Source organism: Myotis brandtii, unplaced genomic scaffold, assembly GCF_000412655.1.
Source record: "Myotis brandtii unplaced genomic scaffold, ASM41265v1 scaffold550, whole genome shotgun sequence".
Taxonomy (NCBI): Eukaryota; Metazoa; Chordata; class Mammalia; order Chiroptera; family Vespertilionidae; genus Myotis; species Myotis brandtii.
Genome location: NW_005370043.1, coordinates 110,814 through 129,654, shown reverse-complemented (window position 1 = coordinate 129,654; position 18,841 = coordinate 110,814). Strand labels below are relative to the sequence as shown.

General features: G+C 42.2%; 1 protein-coding gene across 1 annotated transcript in view; it reads right to left on the bottom strand.

Annotated features, from left to right (window-relative positions):
* The window catches only part of SORCS1 (sortilin-related VPS10 domain containing receptor 1), a 236,399-nt gene that overhangs the window by 124,375 nt on the left and 93,183 nt on the right, over positions 1–18,841 (bottom strand). The window contains exon 5 of the mRNA XM_005878302.2: positions 11,949–12,013. Coding sequence (XP_005878364.1) covers positions 11,949–12,013 — 65 coding nt within the window. The remainder of the gene's footprint in view (positions 1–11,948; positions 12,014–18,841) is intronic.

The window sequence follows — 18,841 nt, the reverse complement described above, 5'->3', positions numbered from 1 at the left end:
TACTGAAGGAACCTGGGTATCCCTGAATTCCGCCAGGAGAGTCACGAGGGGCGGCCAGCACATGTGCTCCATCTGAACAGTGACTGATGGAGGAAAGCTTTACCCTCAACCTTCCTCCATCTGGCTGCCACATGCATAAATGACAAATGGGGATAGCTCTCAAGTCCTTTAATCCATCTAGTTCTGCTGAAATCACTTCCAATGATGAACTAAAGAAAAGTCTTCTACTGATCCTTTCCTATCCTCTTTTACAGACATTATAATAGTTCCATTTTTGGGCATAACTCAAGGTCTTTGTCCTTGAAGACAATTTCTGGGACTTAACCCTTCCAAGAACAATCCTCCCCACAGCACACAAAATCTCTACCTCACAATTTCACACTCCACCAGACCCTTTTACAATTTTTAGTTGACTTCTGTTTTTCAAAGGTAGCTTGGGGTCATAGAAACAATGGAAATTGGTGACTATGAGACTTAGGCTTAAGTTCTGTCTGGTGTGGTCACTTATTAGCTGCATAGTTCAAAGGAAATCATAGTCTTCTTGAATCTTGCTACCTTCATTCATAATGGAGATGCCAATGTCAACTATCTTGTAGTGTGGCTGTAAGAATTAACTGAAATAAATAAAACATATGCTAAATGTTTTGAAACTCAAACTTTTACAAAGGCCAGTTGTTATTAATATTGATAAAATCCCTGCTTTCTCTTTTGCTTTCACAAATATCAGTCTTCGGCACATAGTAGGTCCTTTAAAAGACTGGTTGAACTGGATTTGAGTACTCTAGCTGTATCTCTGCATCAGGTACTGTTGGTGTCCAATACCCATTCCTCCCTGTTTCTTTGTTGGAAAAGCCAAAATGGATTTGTTGGCTCATCCTTTCTTCATGTGATTCAGAAGTTCCCATAATCCTTTTGGGTCTATTCCCATTCAAGGTCTACCTACTTTCTCACCACTGGTTGAAAGGGACATTTAAATCCAGATCTAGTAAACAAAAAGTGAGAGAGTTCTTTTAAGGAGCTGCTATTAAAATCTTGCTTCTAAAGAGTATATAAGGTGATACAGAAATGCTTAATATAGTTTACATTATAAACAGAGGTTACTAATTACTAATGTTTTATCACTGTTCATTTTTTAGTTTTAAAAAATAGACCATGGCTGTATAAGATGTTAACATTAGGAGAAGCTGGGTAAAGCTGTACTGTCTTGGGAACTTTTCTGTTTATTTAAATTTATTCCAAAATAAAAGTTTCATAAAAGTAGGTTACCAAAATATGTGCATATGGACCAGATTTTGTGCCAGGTGTATATATAGATATCTATAGATGTATGTTTGCACAGGAAAAATGAATAAAAGATGTATATGAAATGTCAACAATAGTATAGAGGCAGCAACGTGAGAGAGGCAGACAACCTGCATACAAGTCTCTGGTCAGCACCCCTCACCTGGGTCGGGTAGGAGGTCATGGGGGGCTTGCTGCAATGAGCCCATCCTGGGGCTGACTGTACAAAATGTACAACTGGGTGATGCAACAAAAGCCCCAGGAAGAGGTCTGGAGAGCATTTCTTGCTCAGAGTGAAATTTCAAGCCCAAGGGCAAGGCTCAGTGTCACACTGCCTGCCCTTGGTCAAGTGCTCTGGTTCCTTCCCTTTCCCCTCCTAACGGCAACAGAAAGAAGCTGGCTGCGCTTCCTAACCAGGGACCAATCGCTCTCACTCCCCTCCCCTCGGGCTGGCGGTGATAGCATTAAGTATGATGAACTCTTTTCATATTCAATTCCAGGGAGTGCATGATGTGATTCCATAGGAAGTATCGTGTAATTTGGCATTAATTAACGTCAATTAATGTATGCAACTGCTCGACTTTAGAATTAATTTCATTACTTTCCCCACACAGATGTTTTCCTTGCCGTAGGTAATTAGGACACAGCGCGGCTCTTTTCAAGCATCCTCGCTCTGCAACAGCTGCTGTTTGGAATAATGGAATCCCCATCCTCCCAAATGCGTGAGGATCTAAAGGAAGCTGCCTTTGACAGGCCAGGCTTGGAGCAGAGGAGCAGGGGTTTAGCTGCAACCTCAGAGCCTGCTTGCTTGGTAAACCCGAGCAAACACTTGGCCTCTTTAAACTCTGATCTGTCAAGTGGGGATGACGAAGAGCCATCATGCCAGGGGCTGTGGCACTTGTAATAAGTATGTTCGGTCCAATGCATGGCTGGACTGTGCTAAACAGGTGCCTGTAGTTATTGAACCCCTCCCTCTTCCATTACTAGGACTGCTCACTGTGTCTCAAGGGAACCAACTGTAAAGTATAGTACAGACATTTCTACCGGAGTCAATGTTTGGTTTAGGTTAAAGTTTTCTTAAGTAACTTTTCAAAAAGCCATGAAAAATATCCTCCTTAAATAATGAATGGGTAGCAACTATGCTGGGCAGGCAGTTTAAGGTGGTGGCCAGGGCAGACCTGGACGTGACCTTGGTGCCCAGCGCATGGGCCAGCCTGCCTGTGCCGTGTTGTCCTGCGTGCCCTCCCTCCTGCTGCAGTGACGTTCTAGATCCCACCTCCATCTCCAACAAACTGTGTGACTCTGCGGTCACTGACTAAGCGATATAATGAAGGTTATTAGAGTTTTAGAACTAAAAAAGGATGTCAAAAACAGACTATTACTTTACGCCCTGACAGGTCTTTATTATGCTTTATCCCTTAAAACCTGTTTCCTTCCATTCCTGCCCAGAAAAAGCTCCCTGATGCTGGCAAGTCTGTGACTTCAGGCCTTCTGCTATGTCTAAATAGCGTGTCCATTCCAGGCTGAGACCCTATGCTCATTCACAGAGTACCCCCGGTTTGACCTGTCTTTTCTGGTCCTGTTGTCCTGTCCATATCCTTCCTGGGTCTTCTGCGGAGTTTCTCCTGAAGCTCAGGCAGACCTCTCCCTTCCCAGCCTGTCTCCACTGATGGCATCTGCAGTAGCATTAACCTCCGGAATAACCAAAGGACCTCTACTCTGGGTCAGGAACTATTCTAAATAGAGCACTTGCTTTTTCTTTTGTAACTTCACCAAAAATTGCACTCCAGACGTAGGGATGAGATTTGTAGAAGCCCATATGCTAGTAAATGACAGAGCAGAAACTGTATCTCACAGATCTCCGCGACTCTATCCATTGATTCTCTCGGTCAACAAATCTTTAGTTAGCACCAAGTCTTTCCATATGCTTTAATACTGGAAAAGGTTAATTTCAAACAACACCATCAACTGTGTAGGCAAGCATGAGTACTGTGTAGCTCCCTCCACAACCCCATCGATTTTTAACTTTAAGGAGAACATACCTCTGCAGATAAATCTTCTTTTTGTTCGTTCTATGGTTCTATTATTTGTTTTAGAACATTCTTATTAAAATGTTCCCACCCAACACACGCAGGTGTGCATGCATGTGGGCACACATGTGTCGACATGCTGGTGCTCATTCCCATCAAGGCTCCAGAGACCTCTCTGGCATGTGCCTGTTAGAAACTGAGAGCTTCAAAAGCGAAGCTCTAGCCTTGGCCCCTGAAAGACTATGCAGAGGAGAAGACATTTCTGTGAAAATTACTCACTTAGACCAAATGGTCTCCTTTGGTGTGAGGAGCTCGTAGCAGTGGTTTCTTCTAGGAAGGCTCTTGATTTTGATCTAGTGTGACTTTCTAAACCTTGCCTTTGATTGTTAGCCTTTGGACATTCAGGAGGCCACGACTACTACAGAGAAAGTTCTGGGATCATATTATTTCACCAAGCACAGGGCTAGAAATTGAGGACATGAGAAGGAAGACAGGGGCATGCCAATTTCCATGCAGGTGCCCTCAACATTGAATATCATACTTAGACTGTGGTAGTAGCTTGGCAAAGATCAATAAGGTACAATTCCTGCCTTCCACACCACTGTCACTTAAATAGACAAAGACATATGACACATTTTGCTACCCTCTCTCTATTCTAGCCACCTGGCTTGCCTGCTATCCCTCACCATGCCAAGTGTGCCCATACTCCATATCCTTCACATGTCCTATTCCATCTGTCTCTTCCATCAGGCAGACACATGGCCCTCTCCCTTACTTCCATAAGGAACTGGCTAAAATATCAAATGTCACCTTACCAGAGATTCCTCTGCTTTGTTTTTCTTTCTAGAACTTATCACCACCCAGCATTATCCATTTGTTTATGATCTGTCCCCCTAAGTAAAGGGTAAACTCGATGAGAGCAGGGCCTTTACAATGGCCCCTACTATCCATCATTCATGCCTAGAAGAGTTCCTACCGGAGCATACATGTCCAACAATATTTATTGAATGAATGAATAATAGGTCTGGAGTGAGCCAGACCTGGCTTCAAATTCTAGCCCGGAAGCAACAGCAAAACCATTTAATCATTGCAGGCCATGTTTTCCTCAGAGTTAAAATGAGGAAAATAACAACACGGCCTACTTCCAAGAGTTGGTGTAAGTAGTGCAGATGAGAAGTATGACTTGCAGCATCCCAGGCAAATGATAGGAATACAAGGCATGGGACTAGCATCAATGTTGCCTGAGAACATGCAGGAAAGGAGGAGATGTCTGAGAAAGTGCCCCAATCTTTATGATGCTCCTTTTTTTTTTCTTTAAAGCAAGAGTCAGAAGCATTAGGAATTTCCCAAACACTTGGACTTTGCCACACACACATGTTATGTGCACTGGTGCTGCTGTGCGCTGGGGATCCTGAGAACCCAACAGAAAGCCAGACCTCTGTCCTGGAGTTGAGGCCAGGGGAATGACAACTGTCTCTTGTGCACGTCCGTCCTCTCATCCTCAGGATGGACTGAGAGGGCACAGGTCTCTGCATAGATGGGTGGACAGGCAGGATGCAGGGGAAACAGCACAAACTGGGTACGAAGAACCGGATGTGAGAGCTGCTCAGCTGAGCCTGTGGTTGCATGTCCCCACTCAGGTTTTCCCTTGCTGTGTGTGGAAGCTCGTGTTACCTTATTTCACGCTTTGCTGGTTAGTGTTCAAGTTTGTCTCTCAGCTACTAAATCAGAGAGGCCAAGTTGAAATCAGGAGTAATTGAGACCTAGAGACTTTTGCAGAATGAACAACAGGATCAAAATGACATTGCTAGAGAGAAAAGCAAAGTGCCCGGTGCCCCTGTACTAGCTAGTCCTGATGCTTGACATGAGGATAGGAGGACAGAGGCGCCTGTTTGGTGTGTGGGCAAGTGATGGGGAGCTATCAGTCTGAGGCTGAGCAGAAATGCAAACTTCTAACCTCTTCCCTTGAAGCTATGAATAAATTAACTGATTGAAAAAGAAGGTAAATGAAGGCTCTGAAATGAGGGGTTCAACCAGGTCATTTTGCGAGATAATGATGGGACTTTGGCAGGAGTGGGGGTTGGTAATGTTGATATTTTTCAATTTTTATATAAATGCCAAAGTGTCCATCTTACCTAGACTATGAAAGAGAATTTATATCTTTTGAAGGTTCACTGGAGAGGAGATATAAATAGCCAAGAAAAAAAAAATAAAATAAAAATTCTTAACTTCACTCATAATTCAATGAATACAATTTAAAACAATAAAGATAATGCCATGCATTCTACTCAGTAGATAGATTCTGTTTAAAAAATTGTTCATAGTGTCCTGGGTGACTGAGGGCTTGCAAACACAGACATTCTCATTTTGAGAGAGGGTACATTGATGCAACTATTTCAGAGGGCAATGTGACAACATCCACAGCAAATATATATCCTCAAGTCCAGGATGCTGGTAACTTCTCTCTCAGCAGTGCTTGCTCCTTATGTAAGTTTGCATGTTCACGGGTGTATGGGTGTCAGCACTGTTTGAAATAGCCAAACATGTATGTATCTATTAACAGGATAGTGACTTACTAAATTATAGTAAACTGTATAAGGAGGAATCTATGTAGTGATTCCTCATGAAGGGGCTAAATTTGTATGTGTTGATATGAAAAGAGTTTTAACTTGCGATTGTATCCACTAGCACTGCACTGGAGTAAGAGTTTTGCAACATGATCATCTGTGAGTGTGTGATGTACGTGTGTGCACACATGCATTGATCTACATCAGCCCTGAATACACTTGAGTACTGCTTATCCTTTTTTTGTCCTTGCTACCCTTGTTGGTATAAAAGTAATCTATGCTTATAGTAAGAGCTCAAAACACCCCATCGCTAATCTCTTGAGGACTGGTGAGAACTGAGGTTTCTATCACCTCCCCACAGTATTTACACTGAGTGGCCAGATTATTATGACCACCCCATCAGTACATTGTTGGGCCACCTTTTGCCTTCAATACTGCGGCGATTCTTCTTGGCATTGACTCCAGGAGATGTTGAAAGGTGATTCGAGGAATCTGACACCATGCCTGATGAATAGCACTGTCCAGTTCTGTGAGATTTGATGGTTGTGGAACTAGCTGCCTGATGGCTCTTTTAACTTCGTCCACAAATGCTCAATTGGATTGAGATCTGGTGATTGTGGGGGCCACCTAAGCAAGGTAAAGTCTCCCTCATGTTCTTGAAACCACTCCTGCACAATACGAGCACCGTGGCATGGCGCATTGTCTTGTTGGAAGAAGCCATCTCCATTGGGATACGCCATCAACATGATAGGATGAACTTGATCAGCAATGATACTTAGGTATGTTGTGCTATTCAGACGTTTATAATGATCTGGACCTCTAGCAACTTCAGCGTGGAATTATAGCTAATTTGCCTACAAACGTCAGGTGGTCATAATAATCTGGCCACTCAGTGTATTTCAGCAGTGTTCGCCCTTTGCAGGTTTTGATACATAGGCTGTTCCATGTAGAAATTAGACTGGAGGGCTGGAAATGGTAAGTAGAAATGAGGTGTCCAGTTCTCACCCAAGACCAGCATTGGTGGGATGATGGTTATATAAAGTTGTGAGTTTCCTTGTATTTCAGCTTGTGAAATTCTCCTTTGTGGTTCATTTCAGGAAGAGTTTTTGAGCAGTCATTTTCACAGCTGCTTAAAGGGCCATGGTTGTTTTTCCCTAGTGAAAGAGATTAGTCCCTGGGCAGGTTGTTGCAAGGTTACTTACTCATGCAAATAGACCCCGAGGCCAGTGATGGTCCTGGCCCCTGTCTGTGCTAGCCCTGGTCACCACTGGCATGGAGACTTCCAAGTCACCAGTTCAACCTTTCATTCGGGAAGTGAGGAAGGTCAAATGTGATACTACATGTTCTTTTACAAGATAATGTTTACAGATGAGAGAAAATATAGAATTAGGCATACATGTGAAATTGCCATGTGAAGAATTCTGATGCAAGTCATATCCTCTTTCTCCAAAATCACGTATATGTATAATATGTAGCACAAAATTACAGGAAGTTAGTGAATTTTTTATGCTCATCCATTAGCCCCAGAGGGCTCCAGATATCCTATGGTTAAAAGCCCCAAATCATGCCTATACTATGACATACACATGTATTTATTAAGTCAACAAACTTTAAATGTGTCAGGCTCTGAGCTATGGTTCCCACACCAGCAAACTTAAATAAGACGGAGTTTTTACAAAGTTTTCAATCCAACAGTTTGGTCCCCATTGTCTCTGTAACTATGTACATTACATACACATACCCAATATATTAGGTAAGTCAATAGAATGTAGGTTTCCTTCTTACTATTTTGATGTATGGGTAGCAGGTTTAATGTACTGTGTGCATACAATGCATGGGTGGGTGTATACACATTCACACTCACACACATACACACAAACACACACGTGTGATTTGTAAACATTAACATGTTTGTTTCCTGGATGAGGACCTGCTAATGTGTTCTCAGTTGAATGTGGGGACCAATAACAAATGCCACATTCAAGAAATATGTTCAAAAGTTTCCAATAATACCTCCTGTGATTGATTGTAATTGAGGTTGTAATTCAGCTTGTCTCCCAAGACAGAGGTGATACAAGAAAGAATAACATCCTTGACATGACTGTAAACTACAACACATCCAGGTCTCACAGCACAATGGGCATGACACGTCTATGCCAGTCATAGAGCCTTGTAAGCCAATGCTTCCCAGAGCTCACCTCCCTCACATACAGAGACTTCCCATGAAACAGATAGTAATTAAAATGTCATCTAGGGAGATGTGAAATGAGACTAACACTAACCTTTGAGTAACAAACCCAGATAAGCATTTGCAACCCATCCCATGGGGATGAGCCAAATATGCAAGTGAACAAATTTTTCCTGTGTCACATGTCTCAGTGCCTTGGCTACAAAATCCCTAAACCCATTACAATCAGAGAAAACAAACAAACACAACAACAATGTTCAAATTAAAAAGTATTATATTATTTTTGCACATTCCCTATAAGACCCATAACCTAGAAAATAAACAATGACTTCCATATACTTAAATTATATACTAAATAATAATGAAGAAATAGAGAATCAAGAGGGGTTTCAATCAGGGAATGGGAAAGAGAAAACATATAGATATTGGAATTCTTGGAGCAAATGACTCTCAGCTACATTTGCTAACACCTTGCTACTGACTGAGCTGTCTGAGCTCTTTCCTTCCTCCTCCTCCTCCTCTCTGTTTCTTTTACTTGGTGCCAGGGTTACTGTGTTGGAGAAAGAGATACCAAGAAGAAAGAGAGAGAAGAAGGGAGGGGCGGGGGGAGGGAGGAGGAGGGAGGACATGATACCGAGAAAAATCTCATTTTTTACATTCGGTCAGGTCAGGCTTAGATCCTTTTCTTCAATTGGTAGGTAATTTTTTTTTCTGCTTTGTTTTGACAGGGATAACTTTTCAAATTAAATCCCTTTATTGAATTTTCACTCTTGGATAGTTTCTGAAGATGCTGCCTTTGCAAAAAAAGTAAAATAAAATAAATAAAATTAGAACTGATATATTTCATGCCTCGCGCAAGCTGAGCCTGAGATGACAGTTTGACATTATCAACCTCCATGCCTGCAGGGAACACAGGAATAATGTTGGGTGGGGAAAAAAAGCGCAGATCAGGGAAAGTGATGGCCTTGTCGTTTTCAGGATATGGGGTTATGGGCATTAAATGCCACAAACCAGAAAGCAGCCACGTCCCCAAAAGTTCAGAAAGGAAAGCAATCTAGGATTCCACCCAGAGCTTTCTAAACAAGGGTGTAGTCATGGGAGACAGACCCTGAAGCTCTTTCATTAGTTTTTATTATGGGACTTTCTGACCCTAAGCATGTTCCACCACCAGCATCATCAGCTTCACCAGGGAGCTTGTTAGGAATGCAGACTGTTGGGCCCCTCCTACATCAGAATTTACATTCTAACAAGGTCCCTAGGTGGGATCTGTAAGTGAGGTTAGGTAGGCAGCTGGTTACCCTGACACTTGGTCAACTATGCATTCATTCATTGAATAAATATTTATTAAGCTCTATCTACATGTAGACACTGTGGCATGTGCTGGAGACGGAGTATTGAACAAAGGGATACATGCCCCCTGCACCCATAGCACTTACTGGTAGAGAGAAAACACTGTGATCCAATCATCACAGAAATAGAATATGCGATTAAAAACTGAGATGAGCACTAACCGGTTTGGCTCAGTGGATAGAGCGTCGGCCTGCAGACTCAAGGGTCCCAGGTTCGATTCCGGTCAAGGGCATGTACCTTGGTTGCGGGCACATACCCAGTAGGGAGTGTGCAGGAGGCAGCTGATCGATGTTCCTCTCTCATCGATGTTTCTAACTCTCTATCCCTCTCCTTCCTCTCTGTAAAAGATCATTAGAATATGTTTTTTTAAAAAAAACTGAGATGAGCACAATAAAGAAAAATATTAGAGTTGGATGAAAGCAAACAAATTGAGAAACTGGTTTGGATTGGGAGTTCAAGAAAGACTTCCCCTGGGAAATGATACTTTCCAGGATTTTGTTATAGTTCTCTGGGTTTACTGGATGCTATCTTTAGGGGAAGCTGGTTGAAAAGTCCAGGGGAACGTGACTACTCTTTACAACTTTTATGTGAGTCTAAATTTATTTCAAAGTGAAAAGTTAAAAAAATAGAAATGGATGCTTAATTTGAGATCTGAAACACTTATAGCAATTAATTACACTGAATTCATCAGGGAAGGGGGGAGGGCATTCCAGGCAGAGGAAACAGTGGCATCTGGGCCTTAAACTAAGACCTAGAAACCTGGGTGGTCCACGACTTGAAAGCAAATTCAAGGGTTTGTAGGCAAGGAGTGAGGACAGGGTTAGAGTGAGATGCGGCTGAGGAAATGGGCAGGGACCAGCTTATGCTGCAGCTAAAGGTCAAGGTGAGAACTTGGCTCTTCATCGCCAGAGCAGTGGGAAGTCAATCAAAGCTTGAAACAAATGACAGGATTGCTTTTACCTTAGGAAAAGGCTGCTCTGGCTATTGGGTAGTAAGAAATGAACCTTGGGATCCAAGATAAAATAATCAGCTGCAGGGCAATGGAGGTGTCTCCACTCATTCTGTGCCAGGCACAGGGTGGGGCAGATGCCATGGTATACCACTACCCTGCCTAAATTTAAAAAGGAGGAAGGTGCTGGTCCCTGACCTATCCTCCCATTGATTCTGCCAAAGAATATATTCATTCTCTGAAAGGGAAGCAAAATCTCTAGAGATGCAGAATCTCATGGTGTGTGCAGAGGTGCAGAGCACATGTGATTTCTGAAGAGTCTGGGCTGCAGGGATGACTTTTAAATTGTCAGCTGGTAAAGTGCAGGCATCGCTGCTGTCTTTGTGTTCAAAGAGCTGAGGACAAGTAGACAGGCGCAGGCGCCAGTGACAGTGATGCTTTTGAATTGTGAGGGATACTTTTGAGATAGGAAATGTCTCCATAACTGAATTACCATTCTCTTGCTCCGTGTCGGACAACCTCTAACAGCCTCATTGCTCAGTGGTAACTGTGGACAGTCCATTCTCTTTATCTCCTCTACATTGGGGCCTCTTTCTCCCCCTGTCTTTTCCTTCCTCATCCCTTTCTTCTATGCATGTCCCTTTTCCCTTCGTCCTTTTCACCTTTAGTGCCCAATCTTAGACCTAGTGGTACCCCGTCAACTCTCAGACCTTCAGGAGAAACTCAGGACCAGAGAAGAAGAAGAAATGGTATACTGCTGTTGTTTAAATATGTTTGTTAAACTTTCTATGACTTGATTTCCTCATCTGCAAAACAGGAACAACAACCCACAAATTGTGAGGATTCCTTGTGCTAAAGGAGATAAAGTGTTTAACATAATTCTTGGTCCAGGGTAAGTGCTCTGTAAATGTTAGCTACTATAGGACACATTTTTGTTAACTTATTTAATTTACAGTGAAGAAGCCGAGGCGTAAAGAGTCTAAGTAGATTTTTCAAGGTCACACAATTAGTGAGCGGACTTGATTTTTTCAGACAAGGGTTTAAATTCTAGATTTGCACCTTACTTTCCTCTCGGTCATGTACCTAAAGCCATGATCTTCACATCACGTGGAGTCCTTCACTGTGGATGGCCTAGCTAGGGCTGCTCTGAACACCTAAGGTGCATACTTTGCCCTCCCGCTGCTTATCATAGGGACACACAGGATGATTCTTCTCTCCCCTATGCCCTCTAAATGCTTTGTGTGTCTCCGAACAAGACAGGGGGGGCATTGCTCGAACGACATCCAATAAAATAAGGAAACAGGAAAAACCAATCAAAACAAAGCATCAGCAATCACAACAATAAAACATGGTAGAAATAAGGAATTTTGAATTTTCACATTACTAGGAAAGCAAAAGAGCCTGATTGAATGAGAGTTGTCAAAAATGATTAAGACAATTCTGAATTACTACAAGCTGGAAAAGTCCTCATGTCCAAATGAGTTGGATTATTGCCAACGATTTTCCTGAACACAGACGTGGTTCGTGGTGGATTGATCAAACTAGTATCACTGTGAACACCTTGGAAAACTTGATTTACTTACGACCATCCACAGTTCTGGCCTCGAGATGCACAAGATCTGGTTCCTTGTTGGAGCCCATCACAGACCTAAAAAGTGAAGAAACATGAAAAGGAACATCAACCTTAGCAACTTCACACGTGCCTTAGAGAAGCTCAGCTGAGCCTGCGGACTACTGATGTCCACAGGATTCTAAAACTACCATCCTTGGGGCACATCTACCCTGTTTACTTGTAAAGTCTGACAGCAAAATTTCCACTTCACATAAAAACAATAATGAAACCTTTCTTCAGTGGAGTCCAGGCTTGACTCTGGCAGAGATACTGTGTGTTATTAGCTCAGGCTTTTCAATAAGTCCTACGCATGGCACGTGGTCTCCGGCAACCATCTCCCTGACAGTGTATTAAACTTTCAAGACTTATCAGGCAATGCCAGGCAGGTGGTTTTAGCTGCCTGACTTGAACAGTGATTGCATAGCAAAGTGATCTAATTAATTCTCTCATTTGAAATTTGCAGAACTACCTACTGCTACCCTATGAACTATGAAAACAAAACAAAACACATGACCCAACCAATGTGAATGCAGTATAGCAAAAGAATAACCATTCTCTTTACTGTTGGACCAATGTTAGGGACAAATACAGATGTATCACTATGGTATGTGCCCGAAACTATATGTGTAAATAAAATAAAGGCCTATTTAAAATGCCTCAGAGACACATATTATGTAGTGTAATCTTGCAGCGAGCCATATTAAATCGAAAACAATTATTTTGTTACAGAAGTAATACCGGTGATCATACTCTCTCTCTCAGACTTCTATACAGGAAGATGAATTAAATGTGGGACCGTCTATAATTTGCTTTCATCAGGATCTGCAGAACTTCCATTCAATTTGTTTCATTTCTACATGGAAATAATCACATGCCTCAAAACTGCACCTCTGTCTGCCCTGAACTAGTGAAGCCTGGCCGTCACATCCATGTGAGAACATACCAATGTTACCCATGGACACAGACAATAGGTGGTGGAGGCCTTGGGGGAGAGGGGACAGGATGTAAGGGTTCAATGGCAGAAAAAAGGGAATATATATATATAATACTCTCAACAATAAAGATTTTAAAAAACCATGTGAGAACATACCAATGTTACCCATGGACACAGATAATAGGTGGTGGAGGCCTTGGGGGGAGAGGGGACAGGATGTAAGGGTTCAATAGCAGAAAAAAGAGAATATATATATATAATACTTTCAACAATAAAGATTTTAAAAAGTACTCCTCAGAGTCAGGACGCAGTGGGGCCCTACCTGATGGGTCCCATCTCACTTCTGCTGCCCCATCTCAGGGCACTGCCCCATCTCCAGGCACATTGAAAGATTGCCAATCCCCCATAAGTGCCCGCTAGCTTCTCAGCCCTCTGTAAGCCTCGGGAAGTTTCTGTCTTCAACTTGAAATGCTCTTCTCCAGTTTCACCTAATTTTCTTTGACTCTAATTTGAAGACACAACTGAAAGTCACTTCCTCCATTGAATATTTCCCAGTTACACCAGGAAAATCATTCTCCCCCTACCAACAAATATTTTGATATAAATCCTGTAAGAGTTTGTTATCATAATTTTTGTGTCCTCCCCCAGATCAACTCAGCCCCTTCTCCAACTTGCATACCCCACCCCACCCCCAGCCCCAACTGAGAGCTAGTGGAGATTTTTTTTCTATATGTAGGCTTGAGCTATACTAATTAAATGTTGAAGGAAAGAAGGAAGAAATAAATGAATGAAGGGATAAAGGAAGGAAGGGAAGAAAGAGAGAAGAAAGGGAGGGAGGGAGATTGTATAATGGCTTGTGAGCTCTTCAAAATAAGTAAATTAATCATTATCCTAAGGGCATTCCCATAACTCTTCTTACTTGAACCCATTTTTCCCAACTCAAAGGCTCTGAAACCTAGATGGCTTAGTCTCTCTTCATCTTAAAATAAAATAAGTCTCCTGACGGCCCTATTATCACTGTCAGTAAGTTTTCTGATTGATAGATGGCTTGAAATTTAGTCTATGCTCATAACATTAAGTCCTGCTTTCTTCTTCCAGAAAGCAGAACTGCCCCAATAAGGGTTTATAATTTACCCCAAAGAGACAAGGGCACATGCGTGTGTGAATTTCATCACTGGAATCTGAATACAGGCAGACAGTGACACCTTCACCCCCATTTCAGTTAAGTTTTGCTGGGACTGCTTGTCCAGGGACAGTGGCCCTCCACTTCCATACTGAAGCATTGACTGGATCCAGAGCTGACCTCTCCTGACAAGGCCATGGTCACCAGCATTAAAAAGCAAACAAGCTCCCTGACAGGCCTCAAACTAGAAAACCCAATAGTTAACTGGGTTTTGCGAATTACAACTGGGCAGTTACCCACTGTTCACCTCCCATGTTGCGTGCTCAGAGTTCCTTCCTTGCAATGAGTAGCACCAGTTATTCCTAGAAGACTGGCATCCCCGAAACACAGTGTTGAAACTAGCAAGTGAACCTATCTGCTTGGCTTATGCTTAGTGTCCATGGGAGGCAAAATGATGACTCTGAGCCCAGTTGCATCGTTTCAAGTGCTCATGGCCCCAAATCAATAAAAGCAGTAGCTTCTTAAGATCTTTTGATGTATGTAAGGGCAGCAGCTGTTGTTTCAAGGGGCTGTCCCTCTTAATTAAGGAAATGAGGCGGGGACAGCACAGAGCCCTTTGTTTCTCCAGCGTCTGCTGGGCCTAACCGGCTCCTGTACCCTGCTTGAATACTTGTCCATCCGTAATAAAACAACTGCAACAACAAAATAAAGCTTTCAAGCTAAAACCACCGAGTTTCCAACTATTTTTATTTGCTAATGTGCTCTCACCCATGTTCTTGCAGTCTAGGAGTACCTCCAGGCTATAAAGAATTATTGCTGCTTTTATGTGTAGCACTAGTGAATTCTCAAAAGCGGACACCAAGCCATGCTAAATGTCTGCAGAGGTGCTGGTTTTAATGGTCCCAGCATTGACCAGGCACCTTACAGAAGCTCATGGGTACACTGAACAACGTATCATTCTCTAGCCCATTTATAAATGTTGGTTGGAACTGCAGTTTGGTGGTTTTCTGTACATTTTAAGACCACATATTGTACTTGATGATGATGATGATAGATAGATGGTTGCTAGGGGCTGGGGAAAGGGGGAAATGGGGAGAGGATGGTAAGTAAAAGGGCACAAGTTTTCCATTTTAAAATGAATAAGGTCTGAGGATCTAATGTATAATAACATGGTGACTACAGTTGCTAATACTGTGTTTATAGTTGTAGTTTGCTAAGAGGGTAGAAATTATGGATTCACACTCACACACAAAAAAGTTAAACATGTGAGGTGATGGATGTAATAACTCAAAGTACCCTTTCACAGTGTACACATTATACACTTTAAATATAATTCTATTTGCCAATTTTACCTAAGTAATGCTAAAAATGGGTGACTACAGTTGCTAATACTGTGTTTATAGTTGTAGTTTGCTAAGAGGGTAGAAATTATGGATTCACACTCACACACAAAAAAGTTAAACATGTGAGGTGATGGATGTAATAACTCAAAGTACCCTTTCACAGTGTACACATTATACACTTTAAATATAATTCTATTTGCCAATTTTACCTAAATAATGCTAAAAATGATAAACCAAAGAAAAACAGCATAAACATAAAATTTAATGCAAAATGTTCTCTTCATCTTATTTTCAGAGTGAGATGTCAAGAATGGCTTCAAGCCCTAGCCGGTTTAGTTTAATGGCTAGAGCATCAGCCTGTGGACTGAAGGGTCCCAGCTTCAATTCCGGTCAAGGGCATGTACCTTGGTTGCAGGTGCATGCAGGAGGCAACCAATCGATGTGTCTCTCTCTCACATCGATGTTTCTCTCTCTGTGTCACCTCCCCACCCTTCCCACTCTCCCTAAAAATCAATGGAAAAATATCCTTGGGTGAGGATACAAAAAAGAGAATGGCTTAAAGTATGTCTAGCTAGTAATAAGTACAGAGTGTGGGGCACCTTTGCTTGATGCTTCTAGCCTGCCCTGTGCACATGTCCCAGTCTTGCTTCATCATGGTTGGCTGGACCTCTTTACATAAATGCTTCTCTGATTTCTCTGGGCTCCAGAAAGGCAGCTGCTCATTTTTTATCAGTAAACTGTCTGTGCTTACCAGAGCATAGAGGGAAAAAAAGTTTCCTCGATAAATACATAGGTAACACTTTTACACTGCGTCCATATTTCCTATATATCTGATCCATCTGGTTGGCCCTTTATGGAAAGCTCCTTCTCTTCTTTCCCTTTGGTCAGAAAGAATCTCTCCATAAATACGAGAGGAAAAATGTGGTCCTTTCATGATATGAAAAGGCAACAGGGCGGCTGTATCTTTATATCTTCATATTGCCTTTAGGTCTATTTGAGAGAATTCCCTTCTTGAACTGAATTTCACAGAAGGGAAGTCTGCAGGTCTTTGCGTGTCCTTGCATCTGTGTCTAGAAAGCCTTCTGACCTCCTTCTGCCTTGTTAACACTTACAGTCATGGCTCAGCTGCAGACACGTGAAGTTGAAAACTGGCTTCCTAGCAGGGGTGCCACTTAAGCTAAGCTGGTTCACTTTTGACACTTCCAGAACCATAGGCGTACATTTGCACGGCATAAATGAGGCCAGGTTTCAACTGGTGACTCATTTGTCTATCCCTCTTATTCACAGACAAGCTCAAACCTTTCCGAATTTCCATGTAGGCACCAAGCATTCCATGTATAGATATCCAACACATGTTTACTGAATGTTTTTGGATACAGAAGAAGTGCACAACCAGCCATATCAGCATTTATCACTTTATCTGTGCGTGTGACATTTGGCAAGTCACTTAACTTCTCTGTACTTTGATATTTTTTCACTTATAAAATGAGGCTAAAATACGTTTTCCTAGAATATACATCCTAAAGCACTTAGCAGATTCCTGGCACATAGCAAGGGCTCAGAAATGCATCTGATTTCTTTCTTCTCTTCTTTCCCTTTCTTATTCAGGAGACAGATGGAGAATATTAATACTCATCTCAAAATTAAAATTAATGTTGGTAATAAAAGCTTCTTGAGAGATCACGGGTACCCTATTAGCAGAAATGATTAATCATCATAAATCAATAGACCAAAAAAAAAAAGAGTCAACAGCTCAAAGATGAGGTACATGAATGAATAAAAACACTTATGCACTCAGTGAAACATCTCAATGCCCTACAACGTGATAAGAACAAGAGCAACAGATGCTCTGCCCATAGAAGCCTCCGAACTATGGAAGAGACAATAACCCAATGAGACGGGGTTCTAATATACGAGGTGCTCTTGAAGACACAGGATTGCTGTCCTTTCACTTGCAGAGAGAGACCTGGGGGAGAAGGAAGGAACAGGAAGGCTTTAGAGTAAATGGATTGAATCTTAAAGGAGATGCAATATAGAGGGGGTGGAAGAGCATAGAAGGTAAAAAAGTCCTAGGTCAGAGAGAGGATGACCCAGATAGGCATCAACTAGTAAGTCAATAGCGTGACTCTAATGTTTTCAGAGGAGAGTAGTAGAAGATACAATAAAAGGCTAGGCAGGGGCCCTGTATGCACCACGTTTAAGGTTTTGTATTTGATGCAAAAGGCCATTGAAGAAAGTTAAGTGCTCAAGTTTATAAACAACTGAAAAGAACCGTGTCCCCATCTATCTATGTGTAGTCCTACCTGTCAAAGCAAAGTGTGAGGGGAAGGCCCTCAGGCCATCCCAGATCCAGCTCTGTTGATGAAAACGAGATAAAGCCAGCCTCCTGTATCTACACTCACGGTATCTTCAGCTGGCATCACATGTAGGAGCCATTTATGAATAAAATCTGAGAATTACCAATGTCAAGAATGCAAATAAAACATCCCCTCCCTGGTCCAGTCCACTGTGATGTCAGCAACACAATGTTAGCTTTCTGAAATACAATCGCCAAATGCAGCCTTTGTCAACATTTTCTACAGAGAGAGTCAGAAATGTCACTGGCTTATCATTCTCCTGGCATTTTGTCCGAGTTTATACCAGTTTACTGTAGTGCTCAATAAATGCTGCAGAGCCAAAAGTGCCCTATGAGATAACCGCAGAGCAAGCATTAAAAATAAACATGGTGATGGGACAGCACCTGTTTATTGGGGTTGAGATCTGCAGTAAATGCCATAGAAGGAGTGAGGAGGAATCTGCAGAGGGACAAAGCGGGGGAGGTGGAGACCCCTGTCTTCCTCGGTCTTGTTGTAGATGGAGCACTCCTGGTCCCACGGGCCTCTCCATAAACAAAGCCCATTGAGGCAAGTGGTGCTGTCTGCTACACAGGGAAGAAACAAAGTGTCCACAGGTATTAGCGACTGGACACCCTGACTCCCTCTTCTGTAGTGAAGCGTTTCCCCTTCACTCGCCACTTCAGTTAGGCTCTCAAGACAGATATCATCAGGAGAGTCCAGGCTAACTCGGCAACTTTTATTCTTGAGCAAAGCAGCTTAGCCTGAGGTCTCATCTCTGCCCATCTAAGGGAAATGGGTTAGAAAAAATACAACACAATCTGAAGGTGTCATTTTAACCTTGACCTTAAGCCCAAGAAGCATGCTTTCTTTCATCTGGTCTCCATACTGTCACGCTGGTTACCCAGAAAGAAAGGTAGTTATTATAGACAGACAAGTAAAAAAAGATGCTTTTTTTATTGCATATGGTGGTTACTGACAATCAGCATGGCCAACAACTTTGAACTCATCGAATTCTGTATTTTGTCATCCTTACTCCTAGAACCAGAAGCCTCACTGTTAATTATATGAGGTCTGCAACAAAGTACATCAGGGAGAGACAGAAAGAAAGGAAGGGGAGAGGAGAGGGGA